Here is an 18,988-nt window from a genome sequence, read left to right as displayed (position 1 = left end):
ACGGCCTCAATGACCGCATGGAATTTTTGTGTTATCTTTAAATATATCTTTGCTTAACTCCGTATCTGCATGTCTTTTATATGTTTGTATGTTTATCTGTCGATGCACCCATTATTTCTGCATGTTTTCACATCAGCTTTATATGAGTACTGGAGTTTGTATCTATATGTTTGTTACAGATATGTTCTTCTATATGTTCATTGATTCATCATTTTTGCATGTTTTTATTGTTTTGTGCTTCTATGTTTATTTCACCACTGTAAGATGGCCGCTAATATGGTGATGACTGGTGTTTGCAGCACATGGGGTAGTCCTTCGTTTCTTTCTTGCATGCATTTTTCACGGACCTTTGATTTAATGAGCACTCACGCTCTTACTTTCTTGACGATTCACCGCTTTTGACGACTCCTTGCTGAGTCGCTTGTTCATCCGCAATCTGTAAGTACCGAGTGGGGGATTGTTATTTAGCCCCTGTCTGTTGACAGGCACAGACTGTATTGCACGAGGGTATTTTAAAACGCACTGGTTACATTTGTTTGTAACACACATTTTTCTCCTGAAAACGGAGCATGTTCACTGTGGGACATTTCGAGCACCTGCACTTTCACTCTTGTTTGTGGCGAACTTGGTTTGGTTACAATTATGTCCAGCTTTATGGTTATCAGTATTAGCATGTTTATTCAGCATGTTTATATATGCATTCATGATAACGTTATTGGTTCACATGACGTATTTTATTTACGTGTATGAATACACAGTAGAATGTAGTTTGTGAGATATATGCTTTCAAGTTAGGAGTTATCGGTATAGGATATTGAAATGTTTTCATTTGGATTGTTTCCTTAGATCTGTCCCCTGAGGAAGGGCTGGTCCCGAAATGCATTGGGATGCATAATGTGATGTGCAATAATTTAATGATTGCAACTCATCCACCCATGGAATGCAGTTTATTTTGTGGATAAAATCATGGATTTTCACCGGTCACACATGAATAAAATGTGACAGCTGTTTAAAAACTACGTTTGGCATTAACATTTGATATTTTTTGATTTATATGGAATTAGACCAATGGTCTTCAAGTAGTGCACGGAGGTGCTCACTCCATAGAGTGAGCCTTGCATTAGATGTTATGAGTGAGCCAGACAAGGGTGCCCTTGGAATCAATCGTTTAGATAACGCACTACGTGTTGCGCCAGTGTCTACCAGAAATGGAGACTTGGTACCCAGGACCTTAGCAGTGACGTAAGGGCCCTGCTGGTCAACATAGAGCTCGACTGGATCCCTCCCTTGCCCTTGGCTGTCCTATGCAAAGTTGTGGGCGTCCTCATAGTCGGATTGCTGATATTGGTTCTGCCTGGGTCGATCAAACGTATTTGGTCTGCCTGATCTGTCGTTAGTCGTGTCGTTTGGGGGCCCTCGCTGTTGTCCCTTATTTCTCAGTCCATTTGCTATGTCCCTGGGGTCTCTGTTTTTGGTCATTTCCAGAAGAACTGGGCACTGGGATTTCCAATGGCCAGTTCCTTTGCAGAAAGCACACTGGTTCTCTCTAAGGTCTGTACGTCCGCTGTAGGAAGTCAGAGTGCGGTCCTGGGGAAATGTAGTCTTAGGGACGTTCGTCTGGTAGTTTCCCCGATATTGGTCTCGTCCTATAGTCACCCCTTGCAGTTTGGCGAGCATCACCCTCTCTTTCAGGTCCTTTTTCTTTTTCTCTGTTGCCCTATCGTTTTCGTTGTTCTGATGTTCGTAATATTGGGCCATTTGGAGAATAGCTGTAGGTTTGGAGGCTGCCCAACTACTCTCGCTGGCCTGTAGTTTCTGGGAAATCTCCGATGACAGGCCCTTAACATAATTCTGGACAAACAGATGGTGTCCGGTTGCAGTGGTCATGTCCTGGCCGCTGTAATCGGAGAACACCTTTTCAAACCGGGAGAAGTATTCCGACACATCCTCCTGGGGTTTCTGGCGACAGGCTGTTACTATCGACCAGTCCACTTTCTTTTCTGGAATCAGGGTTTTTAATTTCTCTACAATTTTATCTGGAAGGTCTAGTATCTGTTTTAAAGGCTTTTGTCCAGGTCCTCGTTGTTTATCGAAGGTATCGAGTTGTGTCCAGGTATGTCCGAACAGCTCAAGGTGGTCGACTTTCCGGATTTGTTTCCACACATCGGCTGGTGGACATAACCCGAAAAACAAGTCGATGTCAGCTAAGGTCATGATTGTTGAACCTAGGGCTGTACCTAATTCAGTATAGAAGGCAGTGGGGTTTTTACGCAGGTCGGGCAGAGATTTCCGGAATGTCAGGATCTCTTGCCGGTCCCATGGCTGGTAGACCCAGTTGTACACTACCCTTCCCTTTGCATATTGGTTGTTTGCATCATTGTGAGTCCCTGTTCCTCGGGGAGGAACCCAGTAAGGGGCAGCCTCTCGTATCGGCATCATGGTGTTAGATTGCTCGATTTGTGGTCCGGTCGCCACAGATGCCGGGGATTTAGTTCCCGATTCTTGTTCAGTGAGGTGGCGGAGAACCTCAAGCGTACGCGTAAGGAGGTCCGTCACATCATTCTCACCCTCCTCCCCGATATCGACCTTCCGGTACAGAGTCGTTAGGCTCTGGGGACCGTTGTCTTGGTATCGGTCTTCGTATGCATTCAAGACATGGTAACACAGTCGTGCAGTAAAGTGTCGTCTGTGACTCCCTGTATACGATTTAAACATATCCGTGATGTACTCTTCACCTTCCTTCCTTTCTACCAGTGTCCTTGCTATCCTGTCGATCCCTATTAGCTCATCTTTGCTTAGTCTGTTCGTTCTCTCGGAACCGGTCCTTCGGGTCTCAGGGTCACCTAATGTTGTCGTTTGTGGAATATTTGGTGCAAGAGGTTCGGCCGGCGCAGAGACCATGGGGGCCGAAGCTGTGACACTACCTTCGTTTGTACCTGGGGGTGGTGGGTGCTGTGCTAAGGGTTGGGAAGGGGCATATGGAGGGGGCATGTAGATGATCGGAGGACCTAACAGCAGATCATCGTTGGTTCGTTGTTTTGAGGGTAGATCAGGGTAAAGCGTGGAGGAAGTTCTAACCGGACACTGGCTCGGTGTTTCCATTTCTAGTTTCTGTTTAGCTTTCTCTCTTTCTTTTATCTCCTTTTCTAGTTTCTGGGCGGCTAGGTGGGCTGCTTTTCGCAGCTCTTTTTCCAACCTACTCTCAGTTTTCTTTTTACGTTGTTCAGTTTCTTTGCGCCACATGCCGAAACTATCGAGCATAGTGGGTGTTGTCTTGTTTTTACCAAGGGCTGTTTCTAACGCTTTTATTTTATCATCATCGAAGGACCCTATCAGTGGCCACTGACTTTCTTGATCCTTTTTCGTATATTTATGCCATAGTTTGCTATAGGCTATAGCGGTCAATCCATGCTTCATGAACATGTCCTTATTAGGGGTGCCTTCCAGTGGGGCTGGATGGTCCATCTCTAATAGGCGGTCCGGGCTAAACAGGCTACTAATCAGTGGGGAGAAGACAGACATGACGGCTCGTAACGAGGGACAAAAAGTCAGCACTGCCTATCTTATCACTGGGTGCAAAGACTGGACAGAATATTTCTATTCTACGTTGTTTGCAGGCAGTGAATACCTCATGGATCAAATAACAAAAGACCAATAAATATTCAATGGGGAGAATGAGTAGGTCCGCAAAGATCTGCGTTACCTACCTTTTTCACTATCTGCAAAAAGGGTGGTCTCTTCCCTGTTTGCAGACAGAGAATCTCCAGAAGACAATAGTTTTGTGAACAACAGTTCAGTTTCAAGTGATTTTTCAGTGGGGGAGAAAAAAATAGGCACGACGGCTGCCTTACCTATCCTCCACTGCTTGCAAAGAGAGAGCCTGTTGTTTCTCCGTTTGCAGACAGCGAATCTCCAAATAAATAAAAAGAGTAATACTAGTATTTTTTCAAACAATCAAGCAATCATTTCGCAACTTGTCGTGATTACACGACCTTACCCGGACCGCATGGACAGTTTCTTGTCTTCCGAATCCAGCGCCCGATCGTCCTCTCTTCTCCGTTATCCTCGCGGCACTCCTGATGGTTCCCAGTCAGGACAGTAGATCACTCGAGAGAGGTCTGCTCGGAACCAGTGAAGTTCGGATGATCGGCTGTCAGACGAGGGTCTATCGGACAGGCGCGCTCCCGATCGTTGCAGTCGTTCACTCTGTCGTCAGGACCTCTCCCACTGGATCCACGAGTCGCTGATGGGCCCCACGTTGGGCGCCAATTGCTAAAACGGGTGAATGCTAACAACCAGAATATAAGATCCTCAGGTAGTGCCCGGCGATGTCGCCTCTCTAACCCAGTAAGATATTAACAAATGAAGAGGCGGGCGCTGGAGACTGGAAGGCAGGAAACAAGGTTTTTATTCTCTCCGGAGGAGAACACAGCAAAACAGACAGCAGGTATCGTTCTGAGGTGCTCTGCCTGCATCTCTGAGGCCTGGCCTCTTATACACAAGTTAATCACTTTATTGCATGAAACACATTCTCGTTAATACTTTGATGTACGGAAAGACATCCTCGGAACCTCCCCTTCAGGCCCGTTCCCACACATAGTTACAGTTGAAGTCCCCACCCCGGTCACAACAGGTGATGATCATCGCGCAGCTGGATATTCCGCCGATTCACGGAATGTGTGGGGTTCGATCGGATCTCGTAGGGTGGGGGCTTTGATTGACCCGAGGGTCCTTTAATGGGGGGAAGCTTCCTACTGTACTGGGGGCAATAAACAGTATCCGCAGAGCCAGGTGGTGGCCTGGGAACGAGGAAGACAAACGGGCACACAGGGAAAAAGGGGGTTTGTATCAGAGGACCTGGGACCATGAAAGGAATGAAGGGAGGTGTCGTGCTGGGAACAGGATGGGATTCCGAGGCAGAGCTGCGCTGAAGAGGGGTTTATGACCCGAGGCATGTGAGGGCGAGGGGGTTGTCGGCATGCGGAGGGATGCCTGCGAGGCTAGGAGAGGGGCAGAGACGCGCTGGCTATCAGCGAAGGGCAGGGAGGCCATGGTGTTCAAAATGGCGGCTGTTTACGTGCGCGAAAGGGTTCGAGAAGAGCAAGAGGGCGCCGATAATGTTGACGGTTTCAGCCTAACTTTCAACACCCTGATGCATAGTTTGGTCAACCCCTGCCACATAATTGCAGTGTCCCTGCCTGTGATTACAGATTTGGAAAATGAAATGGGGGGTGTAACTTGGGCGCTGTCTAACCAGCCAACCCGACTGAAGATCTGACAGATATACATTTTAAAAGTATAAGGTTAGTCATTTGTTGCCAAAAAAAATTAGAGCAAAAGATTTAAGAAAGACATGAAAGATTCAGAAGCAAGTCATCTACATAGCAGCACAAAACAAGACAAACACAATTTACCTAGTACATCACAAGAAGCAAAGGAGAAACATACATGAAGTGAAGGAAAAACAAGACACATTGATTCTCATGGAGACTAATGGCTCAGTACAATTCAATCACATCAGGCAAGGTGATCACTCTGGGGCATATTTACAATAACTGGCGCATCCCTGCAAATCAGCAGGGATGCGCCAGTTATTGTACGCCACAGCTCCGCCATCATGGATGCGCCGCATTTAAAATGCGGCGCACCACGGTGCAATACTGGCACATATGCGTGACGCATCTGTGCCGTAAAAGTGACGCATTTCTGGAGTTGCGTCGCAAGCGCGACGCAGCTCCAGCAATGCTCTGGGGGCCCTATCTAGTTAATGCTGCGTCAATCCTTGCGCCTGCTTCAGGCAGGCGCAGGGTTTTGACGCAGCATGGGCCTAAAAGTGAGTGAGTGAAATCTTGTAGATTTCACTCAGCCACTTTTAGAAAGGCGTTCCTGCGCCGGAACGCCCCCCCCTGCACAGGAACGCCTACATGTGGCGCAGGGCTTTACAACGTGACGCATCTCCCAGATGCGTCACGTTGTAAGTACCCCTGCACCATGGAGCAGGATTTGCGTCGCCGCTGCGTCACAAAAGTGATGTAACGGCGGCGTAAATGAGGCGCAAAGGGCTTGTAAATCTGCCCCTCTATATTTTACTTAAACCATCTTCTCATTTTCATGGATGTAAAGTAAGTGTTTCTAGAAGAGCTAGAGTAGGTAGGTACTCGAGAGACCTTTACTCAATGTCAGCAGACTTTCCAGTCCCTCTGCTTGAGGGTCTTAGGGCTGTCTTGATACATTCAACTAGCCACTGCTTCTGAGGGTAGTGAGAGTAAGGCAGTGATGTCTGGAGATATTGTGAGTCCCAGCCTACCACCGGATGGCTGTCGATTTACGTCTGGGTGAGCCCGGGGAAGCACCAACTCTTGAGGTTGTCCAAGTGCTTGGGTAGAGGGTTGCATGTCAGAATAAAGTAAGCAGAAATACAGTCTTAGATGAACAACATCATGAAATTGTTTACACAATAACGTCCCATCTGGTGATGATTTTCCATTAACTCTTCTGAGGTGATATTTTTGTAAACAATATTTCAGTCACAATATTTATGTCAGATGATATCCTGACAACTATATTATGATACCATGCTGGGTAGAGACTCAGAATCTTGGCCAACCTAACTTCACTTTTCATAGAGATCTCTATAAGCTCATGGACTTGGTCTCTGGAAACATCACCCATAGAATAACATAATCCATAGAGTCCTATGTTAAAGCACCCCAGGGCATATTTACAAGCCCGTATTGCCCCACAACATCACTTTTCAGGACGTTGTAGTGGTACTAGGGACTTCGCCTTATTGATAGGTCAGCATTAAGCCACTTACCGTGGCTTCACCCTTCGTTGTAAATAAGGCACCCTTTCATGCTATACTTAGTGTGAAAGAGGAGGGCAATGGGTGTTGCTGTGGGTGTTTCACCGCAACATCATTAATTTTGACACTGCCCCATATTTACAAAGGTGGTGTAAATATGGGGCGGAACAAAAGGGGGTGGTGATGGACGGAGCATCTGAACCAATCAAACACTCACACCCAGGCAACAGATCTGGGTTTAATCCATCACCATTCTTGAGCCCACTCTGCCACCCCAGTTCAGACATGGCCATATGCAAATCAGTCTGACCCTGTGCCTCATGGAAACAGTCCAGCCCAAACTGCCAAAACATGCCTTCCCTGGACCGGAAACAAGCTTCCTAGGACCATTTGTGGCATTTCAGCGATCTTCAGCCAGGCTTGCTTGAATCCAGTGGCAAAGTAAGCAAGGGACTCACGTCTGAGCATACCCTGCCAACTTATGGCGAACAAAGCGGTACAAAAGGGGGTGGTGATGGACGGCTGAAGACGGCTGAAATGCCAGAAACCGGTCCTAGGAAGCTTGTTTACCACAGTTTAAGCCAACAGGTTAATGGGCGTAAGGAAAAAATGACACTTAAATATTGCATCCCCAACTCTTCATGTACTGAGAGGTTAGGTGTGCCTGCAGGAACACACAAAATGCGCTTCAGAAAAAAGTTTTCAGCAATCTGCAACTGCTCACCGTCAGTGTACCCCCAAATTTCACTGCCATAAGTAGCAGTTGCTACCGATTTTGCATTATAAAGTTTCAGCATGTCACTAGTAGGTTTTTTACCCAATTTCGATGCGAAATTAAAGATGGAGGCATTAACCCTGACCAGTTCCCCTTTCTTTTTTGCAAGATGAGGACCCCAATTAAGCTTAGAGTCAAAAAGGACCCCAAGGTACGAAAATGTTTTTGTTATTGGAATCACTACATCATCAAGTTTAAATGAAAAGTTCCTTCTTGGTTGTTGGCCAACATGCATGACAAATGATTTTGAGTTGTTTACCATAAGGTCTCTATCCGTCATGAACAGTTTAAAAGCATTTAATAAACCTTGAAGGCCCCTCTCAGTTCTGGAAATTAAAACCGCATCATCTGCATATAAAGGTACAGGAATCCCCCGCCTGCCAACTCTAGGGCAGTCGGACTGTACATTCTGCAACACACTATCAAGGTTGTTAATATAAAAATTAAAGAGGAAGGGGGCCAAGATACAACCTTGGCGAACACCCTTTCTGTTGTCAAAATGTTTTGTTGTGCTCAGATCTTGGGAGTATCTCACATTTGCTCTAGTATTACTATGCAGGTCAGCCAGGAAATTGACAATTCCACTATCTACACCCTTCACCCTAATGGACTGCCAAAGCCTTCCCCTGTTTACACAATCGAAGGCTGAGGACAAGTCCATGAAGGCGAGGTGGATGGTGCCCCTATGAACCACAGTGTACTTGCTAAGTATTAAAAAAAGGTTGAGACATTGCGTCACTGTTGATCGGCCACTGCAATACCCATACTGCACGATGGACATGATATTATTTTCCAACGTCCAGTCAGAAAGTCTCTGCAGTAGGATTCTTCCTATGATTTTGACCATGGAGTCTATTAATGAAATAGGCCTATAACAATTTGGGCTGCTTTTGTCCCCTTTCTTAAAGACCAGGACAATAGTGGAGACCCCCCATGATTGTGGACAACCATATTTTACTGCTGCATTAAAGACAGACTCTAAAATAGGTGCCCAAAAACTTGGCTCAGTTTTAAATAGATCCGGAGGAATCCCATCGGGACCAGGAGCTTTCCCAGCTGTTAGACCCTCAATGCCCTCCATAACCTCCCCCCCTAGAGAAACTAATCATCTGGCCATTGTCACTCGGGGCGGGGATGGGCCTTTCATCCACGGGCTACAATACAATTGCTTGAAGTGTAATTCCCACTCCTCCTTCGAAATATAGCATTCCAGGCCATCACCCGGCACCTGGACCAGGAAAGGTTTCTTCATTACCGCCCAGAATCTAGAGCTACACCGCAAAGTAGAAGGGTCAAGAATCTCTCTCCATGCCTCCTCTCTAAGGACTTCCTTTTGTTTAGTAATGGTAGATTTATAATATTTACGACACAATTGAACTGTCTCCTTTATTCTCGGTTTAGCTGCTAGTGCCAACCTTAAATTTCTGGCTGCTTTAGAACAATCTCGATTAAACCACTTAGGTCCCACAGATTCTAATTTCTTTGCTGGGACCGACAATAGCTGTGTCACCTTAACCGACAGACTTTGGTAGGCTTCAAGAACCTTCCTCGGTTGTGGACCTTCTTGTGTGCAAACCAGAATTTCATCTGCACAAATGGTTTTAATATCTTTATACAACAAATCTGGGGTAATTTTAGACCATTCAAGACGACGTCTCCCGTCAGTTGTGCTTACCCTACCGGAAATTAGATTTGGGTCTGCGTTAGCTATCCAGGGACCCCTCAAGTGAACAGTGAGTGGGTTGTGATCACTGAATTCACTATGTTCGATAACAAAGGAATCCACAAAGGATTGCATTGGCGAAGTTATTAATACATAATCAATAAAAGTTCCCCTTCCATGCCCCTTAAAGGATGGAATCTCTAAAACGCTTTGTAGGGTCCACCAGTCCCATGGTCAATGATAGATCTAAATCATTAAGTAGATCATTAAAAAGTTCCCCCTCTGTCGTGTGTTCCAGATGCATACCCAATGCAAATCCGAGATACTTTTCAGAAGAAGATCCCCACAAGGGTGAACATTAAAGTCTCCCAATATCATAAGATTATGGATACAATCCCTCATTGAATTTCTAATAAAAACATTCAGTGCTGATATCTGACTGTTAACTGAGCATGGATTGACAGCATTATAAAAATTGACCATACCAGACATACAGTTTTCTCCTATTAAAATTAGACCAATAATACCAGAATTGCTTTTTATGGCTCTGCGAATTTTACACGATAATGCAACAGAGATGAATGTAACCATTCCCCCCTTTGGTCTTCCCCTAGTTGTTGCTATCGCAGGAACATAAAATGCTTTGTAACCTTCCAGAAAGTGGTTACATTCGACTGACCAAGTCTCCTGCATACAGATAACCTGAAACTGCTTGATGTACCTAATCCAGTTGCAGTCCTCCATTTTAGCACCCAATCCAGCAATGTTCCAAGAAATTACATTGTTCCCATTCAGTTTTGCCCGTGTGCTTTCCTCATGTCCCATTTCATTCAGAGTCTCTGTTACTTGTCCATCAGATTCCTCACGTCAATCGCACGCCTCCAGGCCTGAGAGTAAATCAAATCTATTCTGCGTTACAACATTGAACTCATTCATGCCAAGATTATCAACATTGTACCGATATGCAGCTTCAGGAACCGGAGGCTGAGTAGAGATAAATGGACCAGTTTTCACACGATAAGGAGAGGTGTGAAAGGGGACGTACACACACACTGTTCGCATTATGAACTAGAGAGGTTGCTCTTAATAAAACTGTAGCCACGTGTTGGGGATGTTTAAAATTGACTACAATACAGTCCCCACTAGATGTTTTTAAGGACGGGCCAATCCAGTTCACCCTTCGAGTTGACAAAATTTGGTCAGTGTATGCAATTGGGAAGCCACATTTGTTACTCAACCATGATACTGTTTTATTTTTTAATGAATCATGGGATTCCTCATAGGGCTGAGTTGAGTGAAAATCAATGGGCGGAACATTTGTTAAAACAGCCACATAAGGTGCACAATCGGGAGGAAGATTGATGTAGCGACTTTTCTTTACTTGTCTGATATCCGGGTTACCCTCAGGAGCTAGTATAGCTAGTTTATTCTGACCGGTTGTGGATGTAGAACTAGGTGGTGCAGATTCAATTACAGAAATTGTCTGACTAATCTGCTGTGAAGGCGTTCTACCAGTACCCTGCCCATCTCTATTAAGACCCTTCTCCACATCCTTAGGTTTTACGGCTGGAGTAGAAGACAAATGTGTTGTTATCAATGCACCTAGTCTATTAACTTCTAAGGCCACACTATCAAATTTAGCTGTCAGGGGTTTCATTAATTCTACAAACTTTGCCTCTAATTTTTCTTCGAGGGTACTGATCAAAAAGGCAAATTGCTCCAGATTAATATTTATGCCAGATACATTATTACCTGCATGTGAATCAGGTCCACTAGCATGACTACTTGGCACCGGTTGCGCTATTTCTACTCTTTTCTTTCCATGCTTCCCCTCGCGTTTGGTCATTGGCTTTCTACATGATCTCTCTGGTCTGGGGGAAGGGGAAGGGGAAGGCAAAGGCTGCTCTGATGCCTCAATAGATATGTTAGATACATTTTCCTGGAAGTCAGCATGAACCTGCGCTTCAACCGCTATAACAAACAAATTGCTCACTTCAGGTATATCAACTATGGCTGAGTCTACAGCTAATGACGGCATATCACCGTCTGACACCCGATCACTTCCACGTCCTAATGAGGCCCTACGCTCGCTATCGATCTGAGTTACCTTTTTTACCAAATAGTTATCCATAGTACCTAGCCCAGATGTGGTCCTATCTTGTTTTGCTTTAGACATCGTCAATGTAGAAACCACTGAAATATGATAAAGGGCTCACTTGGGAGTGCAAGTCCTTACGTGGAGACTCAAAGTCCGTGGCCCTGCCCGGCCTCTTCTGGCCTCTGAGGGCCACAGAGAGCCTGCCCTTTGCCCGAGCTTAGCCCCGCGCTGCCCGCGCGCGTCCCGCGGGATAGGAGGCGTGCCCTTCTCTTAATGCGCCCCATACATAAAAAGGGAGACAAAATGGTCCCGGATAACTATCGTCTAATAGCCCTACTGGACAATGAGGCCAAATACTTTGCGGGTATAATCTTAGAGGAGATTGTGACATGGGCGGACTCAAAGCAGATAATACCATGGAACCAGATGGCTGCCGGAAAAAAACCAGAACAACCACCAACATCCTGGCTATCTCGCTGATAATTGACGGAGTCAAATTAAAAAAAATTCCGCTGCACTTTTGCTACATCGACTTCAGCGCAGCCTTTGATAACATTGAGAGAGGCATGCTGTGGCGGAAACTCGCACAATGGGGCATACCTCAACCGCTTCTAAATATGCTGAAGTTACTTCACTATGACACCTGGGTGCAGGTGAACCTGGGAAGCGGGACCCATCTGTCTTCTAAAGTCAGCACGAGTAAAGGGCTAAAACAAGGGTGTGTGCTGGCCCCGACTTTGTTTAACCTTTTTATGGCAGATCTATCAAGCCGACTTGACATATGCAACTCCCACTCTCCGAGGCTGGGAGGAAAAACCCTAAGTAATCTATTATACGCGGATGACGTGGTACTTCTTAGCCACACTCACATTGGCCTCCAGAAACTGATGATCGAAATGCACAGCTACGCAATGGAAAATAACTTAAAAATCAATCTAAGCAAAATGCGTTCGATGTCGATCAATACCAAGAACAAACAACAGAAGCCCTGGACTCTGGGCGGCCAAAAAATAGAGCCTTCACGCGAATATAAATACTTGGGGCTCATCTTCGACAGCAACGGCTCATTTATCCGGCAGACGGAGGAAACCAAAAGAAGAGGGGCCTTGATCGCCATCACATTGAAAAACCTTGCAAACCAACTAGCAGGGCCAACCCTGACACCATACCTAAAAGTCATTCAGGCCAAATTGCTCCCCTCAATTTCCTACAGCAGCGAGGCATTACGAGGTAGAGACTCCAGGAACCTAGATACCATCCAGGTAAAAGCATATAGAACCCTGTTCTCACTTCCGTCTTACACCTCGCCTGCCCAAATAAGGCTGGAGTTTGGCCTAATAAAACAAGACCTTGCAAGACAAGGAGCTTATATTATCTGCTGCCACAAACTCCGCTCTGCCTCCAACGACACCTTAAACGCGATGCTGTGGCAAGACATACAAAGCAGGGACGTATCCCAAGCACGCTCCTACCTGAAGGCAGCATTGGGGGCTGTCAAGGCTTCCTCACTCTGGGCCATGCAACTAGGGCACAACCAGTTTAAAAAAGCGGTCTGGAAAAACGTAAAGACTCTTTCCCTAATAGAGGATAAGGCCGCCTTTTCTAGAAGAAACCATGCGTGGATGACACTGAACACGTACAAATCCCTGAGACCACAACTTTACTTCAGCCAGGGCTACCCAAAAACCACTAAACTGACGTTTTTGTAATATAGGCTGGGGATCTTGCTTACCAGAGAGCATCAACCACCATGGCTAAGGAGCAATGGCCATGAAGTCTGTCTGCTCTGCAATCTAGCAACGGGTGACATACTTCACTTGACCTGTCTTTGCGAAGAACTCCGACAAGCCCGCCGACAGCTACTAAGGGACCAGTTCAAGCAGTTAGGGACCAGCACGTGCAGGCAGGCTGTTCTTGCATGCTTGAACCCTGCGAACATAAAACTGAATTGCAGATATGTTAAGTATCTCACCACGATAGAGCAAAGATTATCCAATTTCCAACCTGCGGCAAGCACTGGTTCTGCACCTAACGGTCGAACTTTGGGCCTAGGAAAAAACTGAAAGATAGATTCTTTAGGTAACTTACCGCACATACTTTGAAACGACAATTATATAGACTTCTTTTTATCACATTTTAAAAACTTGTTTAAATGTAACGATTGTACTGGTTTTAATTAACTATACATAATAAAATTTATCTTATCTTATCTTATCTTCTCTTAATGCGCCGCCGGGCGCGTTGATGACGTTGCTCCCGCTGCGGCAGACCCGGGGCTGCTGGAAGTTGTGGTTTAGCACCCTGTTAGTGAGTCCGGCGTGCTCGCCTTGAAGCAGTTTCCCTCATGGCACGATGCGGGGAGAAGGAAGAGACGCTGTTGCCCTCACGGCAGGAAAAGGAGAGCAGGTATGACAGCCGTTCCCCTCACGGCGCGAAAGTAATGTCCTGCTGCGAGCCCCCGAGCGCGTTCGGCACGCCCTTCTCTTAATGCGCCGCCGGGCGCGTTGATGACGTTGCTCCCGCTGCGCCAGACTCGGGGCTGCTGGGAGTTGTGGTTTAGCCCCCTGTTAGTGGGTCCGGCGTGCACGCCTTGAAGCCGTTTCCCTCACAGCACGATGCGGGGAGAAGGAAAAGACGCCGTTGCCCTCACGGCAGGAAAAGGAGAGCAGGTATGACAGCCGTTCCCCTCATAGCGCGAATGTAATGTCCTGCTGCGAGTCCCCGAGCGCGTTCGGCGCGCCCTTCTTTTAATGCGCCGCCGGGCGCGTTGATGACGTTGCTCCCGCTGCGGCAGACCCGGGGCTGCTGGGAGTTGTGGTTTAGCCCGCTGTTAGTGGGTCCGGCGTGCTCGCCTTGAAGCCGTTTCCCTCACGGAACGATGCGGGGAGAAGGAAGAGACGCCGTTGCCCTCACGGCAGGAAAAGAAGAGCGGGTATGACAGCCGTTCCCCTCTCAGCACGAAAGTAATGTCCTGCTGCGAGCCCCCGAGCGCGTTCGGCGCGCCATTCTCTTAATGCGCCGCCGGGCGCGTTGATGACGTTGCTCCCGCTGCGACAGACCCGGGGCTGCTGGGAGTTGTGGTTTAGCCCGCTGTTAGTGGGTCCGGCGTGCTCGCCTTGAAGCCGTTTCCCTCACTGCACGATGCGGGGAGAAGGAAGAGACGCCGTTGCCCTCACGGCAGGAAAAGGAGAGCAGGTATGACAGCCGTTCCCCTCACGGTGCGAAAGTAATGTCCTGCTGCGAGCCCCCTATATTTATAGAAGGATCTGCAGATATGTTCATCCACTCGAGAGCCCAGATTATCAAACATTTTGCACTGGATTTGTGTCACTAAAATAATGCAAACCAGCACAAAACTTGTTTTGTGTTGTCAAATTGCCTGAAAGTAACGCAAAGCAGCACAAAGCGCTGCTTTGTGTTACTCTGCAGCAAGGGAGAATTCTACGGGTGTTACATGGGCGTTCCTGTGCAACCACCTTTGGTTTTTGATGCAAAATCCTATCAACTAACAAAAGCACAGGGGTTTGTGCCAAAATATGACACATCTTGAAAGGAGGTGTTAAAAAATAGAAATGCTTTTATTTCTCCTAACCTTTCCCACTTTGCATGTCTGCTGCACTGTGCAGTTTTAAAGTTAGTTTAGGCATAGTATTTTGTACTGGAATGGTGCCCTTCCAGTACCGAATGTATGCTAGATTCACGTGGACAGCTTTACATTATGGTGGAAAGGTGTGTGTGTGGCGCTCGGCAGCCTGATTCTGCACCAGCACTAAGGAGAGAGCGGGATAGCGCCATATCTTTGTAGATATAGCCCTTTCCAGCTCTCTCCCCCTCACACAACGCAGTGCAGCAACTTTGCATGCCAGGCTGCGTTGTGTGAACGTTTTGATGATCTTGGCTGAAGGTTTGTATTCCACAGATGTGCTTTACATTTTGAAGAAGGTCAGTGCTGGTTTGGTGTCTGAGCCCCAAATTGTTGGGATGATACAACAGACTTGGGGTTCCCCAAAACTAGAGTTATGGATGAACCACCACTATGACATCCAGCTATGTTGATAGACGGGTATTTTACAAAGTGCCGGGTACAATGGTAAGTTAGCTTCCCACTATAGGCTGATGGGAAGTGGTCAAGAAGGCCTCTCGGGCATGAAGTCTCTATTTAGCAGGTTGGTTTGGCATTGTACTTTATTTGATAAAGTTCTGAAGCTGTGCTGCACTTTACTATGAAGGTGACTGCACCCCTTGTACGCAGACTGATGTAAGGTTGTACAACACTAACTAGGATGACGTGCCAGGCATATGCATTAGCCCCGTGGATGCGGTGCTAACCAATGGGTCCATGAGGCAAATGCCTTCTCCGCCCTACAAATACAACGCTGATGTTTAAATACCTGACAGTGTCTGAGGCTTGAAGGAACCTGCAGCCTGTCATTTGAGGTCACAGTGCCACTCCCTCTCCCCATGTCTTCCAGATGATAGAGTAATGGAACCCAGACCTGAAAGTTAATACGGAGACCTTAAAAATATGATTTTGTGGCAGCTATCACATACCTATGAACCTTTCTGCGTCCACCTCATCGAGGTTGCATGTGCCTTGAGGTACACTTGGGCAGTCTGCGGAAGGCAGGAAGGTGCCTCTTAATTTGAGCCAGTGGTTTCCGGTGCTCGTCGCCGGCACTTAATAGTCAACACCGGCGCCTGTGACAGTCTGCCACAAGGTGGAACTGTCTGGCTAATTTAGAGATGACCACAACAACATCTAATTATTAATTCAATATATAAAAACTGACTATTGCCTGCTGCCCAAGCCATTTTTTATAGCTTTGGAGGCATGAAATAGTTTGTATTGTCACACTTGTAGGAGTGTGATGGTTAGTAGTTGAGTTGTTACTATCATTGGCAGCACTGGCAGGGGCAATGTGTGGTGCAAGCTGCAGAGGCCTCCGAACGAGAGCCTTGTCACTTATTTATTTTTACAAATTAAGCACTGGTAGGTTGCCTTGCTGTCTCTAAAGCACCTGGACTAGGGTCTGGTGGTGGTCGGAGCTCAAGTGTTGTCCAAATAAACATATAGTTTGAATAAAATAAATGCCAGGGCTCCCCCAAGGATTTTTGCCATGCTATGTCCAGTATATTCTAATAGCTTCTGCCCATATTTGGTGCTTTATGGGGCAGTCTTGCATCCCCCACAGCTGTTGCAGTGGGATACCTAGGCCCTGCCATGTGGAAGACCCTGTTAATTGCTGAAACTGATAGATATAGCGGCGTTTAAAATAATTATATTTTTCTGTCTCCCAATTTTGCCCTCACCAGAGGCCTCATTGTTCTGGACACCAACAACAGTTACTACATGGAGCCCCTTGGCACCCCTGAACCCGAACACCACCTCATCCACCGAACTGAGCACCTGCCGATGAAAGGTGGCACCTGTGGGCACAGCGGGCCATCCAAGAGCCACCCCCTGAACATCGCCAGTTTCATCGCCAGCCCTGTGCATCACAGAGTAATAATTACATCTTTGTCTGAGTTTGGGCTGTGATCTTTTTCTGTAGTGTGAAAATAGTTAAATGTGCTGTTTGGGTTCAACCAGTGAGCCCACATTTGTGCCCCTTCATTGTCAGCCGGTGCAGACCAGGGACCCCAGTAGCGAAGACCTTGGGCGCCAGATGCTGTGAAGAACCTTCTTGTGTCTATTAAAACCACTGGTAAATGTTGTCAGTTCAGAGATGTTTGAGTCACCTTTTGTGCTCCATTACTCCTTTGGTACGTTATTGTGTCCTTGTGTTCTTGTGAATATATTGAAGTGCATAGAAGCAGGAAGTTCTTCAGTGATCTCTCTGACCTTATAAGAATAATCTGGCAAGAAAACAGGGATCCATATTTTCATATCCCTCAGACCTCCCTGGTGGTGTTGAGCAAAGGCACCTCACTTTGAATCTCGCCACATAAAGTGCCCGTCTTGGCCAACCCAACTACACCCAACTACAATTACACAATAAATTGGAATTGGTGGGCAACATGATGAGTTGCCTGGTCGCTTTCCAGAGATCCGCGCCCAGTACATGGTTCCCTGGGATGTATGTCATCACAACGCATGCTTTTACTATGCATGCCTTTAGAACACAGGTTTTACAACGCAAGTCATTACAACGACTTGCGTTGGGGGGCGCTGGATAGTGGAATAGTTTAATTTACTATTCCAACTCCAGTCCCCGTGGATAGTAGGGAAGGTTTTGGATAGTAAATTAAACTATTCCCTATCCTACAGCGCTCTCCAGCGCAAGTCGTTGTAATGACTTGCGTTGTAAATCCTGCGTTGTAATGGTAGTGCGTCGTAAAAGTTGCGTTGTGATGGATGTTTCCTGCTCCCTGTGGTGTATCCCAGAAGGTAGACTAGTAAAGATTGTGACAGGTAGACGTTAAGCGGTGAAACAAAGACAGCGACATGGTCAAACAATCATATTTCTTAGAATAAGAAATATAGGCCTAAAACCATTAATTGGCTACTGGAATGGTTTTCAATGTATACATAAAAGGTAGGATCTGCTATACATTTTCAAGATGATCCCTGAAAATAAGTTCCATTTAGATTGATTGCATGTGTGTTTCCTGATAAAAAACGGTGTAATACTTGACTCAACTGGGCCTATTATTGGACATCCATGGCTACTAAGTCAGAGGATGCAGAAGACGGGTGTCGGGGCTACCCCTCTCCTTAGGTGGAGTCCCTTTAGACACAATCTGGCTGACTGCTGAAGCACTTTACATGTACTGAAAATAGAAGCAATTAGACAGGAGCATATGGGGAGCAACTACTAAACTGGGTCTCGGGCAAGTGCATGGGGGGAGGTTCTTCTTCATAACTAGGGCACACACTTGTTTTTTTATTAAGTATGTAGATGATGATGTAATTCAATCTCATCTTATGTCCATGACACTCACTAAATGGCCTCTTCTCTCAGGACCTGCTCGACTCCTGAAAGAGCATGTGAGCACTTTCTCACTAGGGGCAGACCTTCTGGGATGCCACAGAATGTCTTGGGCAAGAAGCTCTCCTTATGTTAAAAGGCTGGATTGAACCCTTCTGTTCTATCCAAGTTTTAGTCTATAACCAATTTATAAAATTGACCAAAATTCTGGAAAAGTTGCCTGTGCAGAACCAGAGATCTGTGTAAAGATTTTGAGGAAATGTCAGATAGATATGATGGGTTCCTTCTTTTGGCTCATATGCCACTGCATTGTGGGGGTACCGCCGGACATCGTTCCACATTTTTTGACTCTGTTGTAATCTGCGGATAGACATTCTGGTGAACGTCCAGTCACATGGGGATGACGCCGAGCTTCTGCTGATCACATCACCAGACCATATTTCCTGTGACTTGATGAACCACTATCTGGCCCTATTTCAGCATAGGGTAGCAGGGAGCAAACTCTCACTGAAAACAGGGAAACCAAGACCCTCATCTGGGATGTAAGGACATGTCTTCTGTGGCCACCTGTGGCCAGTATGTACAAGTCTTCCTTGGTGGAAAAGGGCTGACCTCCAGAAATACAGTCAACCACTAGAAAATCTGCAAGGTGAGGGATCTCTGCTCTCATCAGCATGGAAAAGGAACTGATTAAATAATGGCTATAATACTGTGACAC

General features: G+C 46.4%; 1 protein-coding gene across 1 annotated transcript in view; it reads left to right on the top strand.

Annotated features, from left to right (window-relative positions):
* The window catches only part of LOC144817776 (disintegrin and metalloproteinase domain-containing protein 33-like), a 565,915-nt gene that overhangs the window by 430,729 nt on the left and 116,198 nt on the right, over window positions 1-18,988 (top strand). The window contains exon 7 of the mRNA XM_078674583.1: window positions 16,655-16,844. Coding sequence (XP_078530709.1) covers window positions 16,655-16,844 — 190 coding nt within the window. The remainder of the gene's footprint in view (window positions 1-16,654; window positions 16,845-18,988) is intronic.

This window comes from Lissotriton helveticus, chromosome 2_1, assembly GCF_964261635.1.
Source record: "Lissotriton helveticus chromosome 2_1, aLisHel1.1, whole genome shotgun sequence".
Classification (NCBI taxonomy): Eukaryota; Metazoa; Chordata; class Amphibia; order Caudata; family Salamandridae; genus Lissotriton; species Lissotriton helveticus.
Note: the sequence above shows the minus strand (reverse complement) of the source record. Positions and strands in the feature narration are given on the sequence as shown.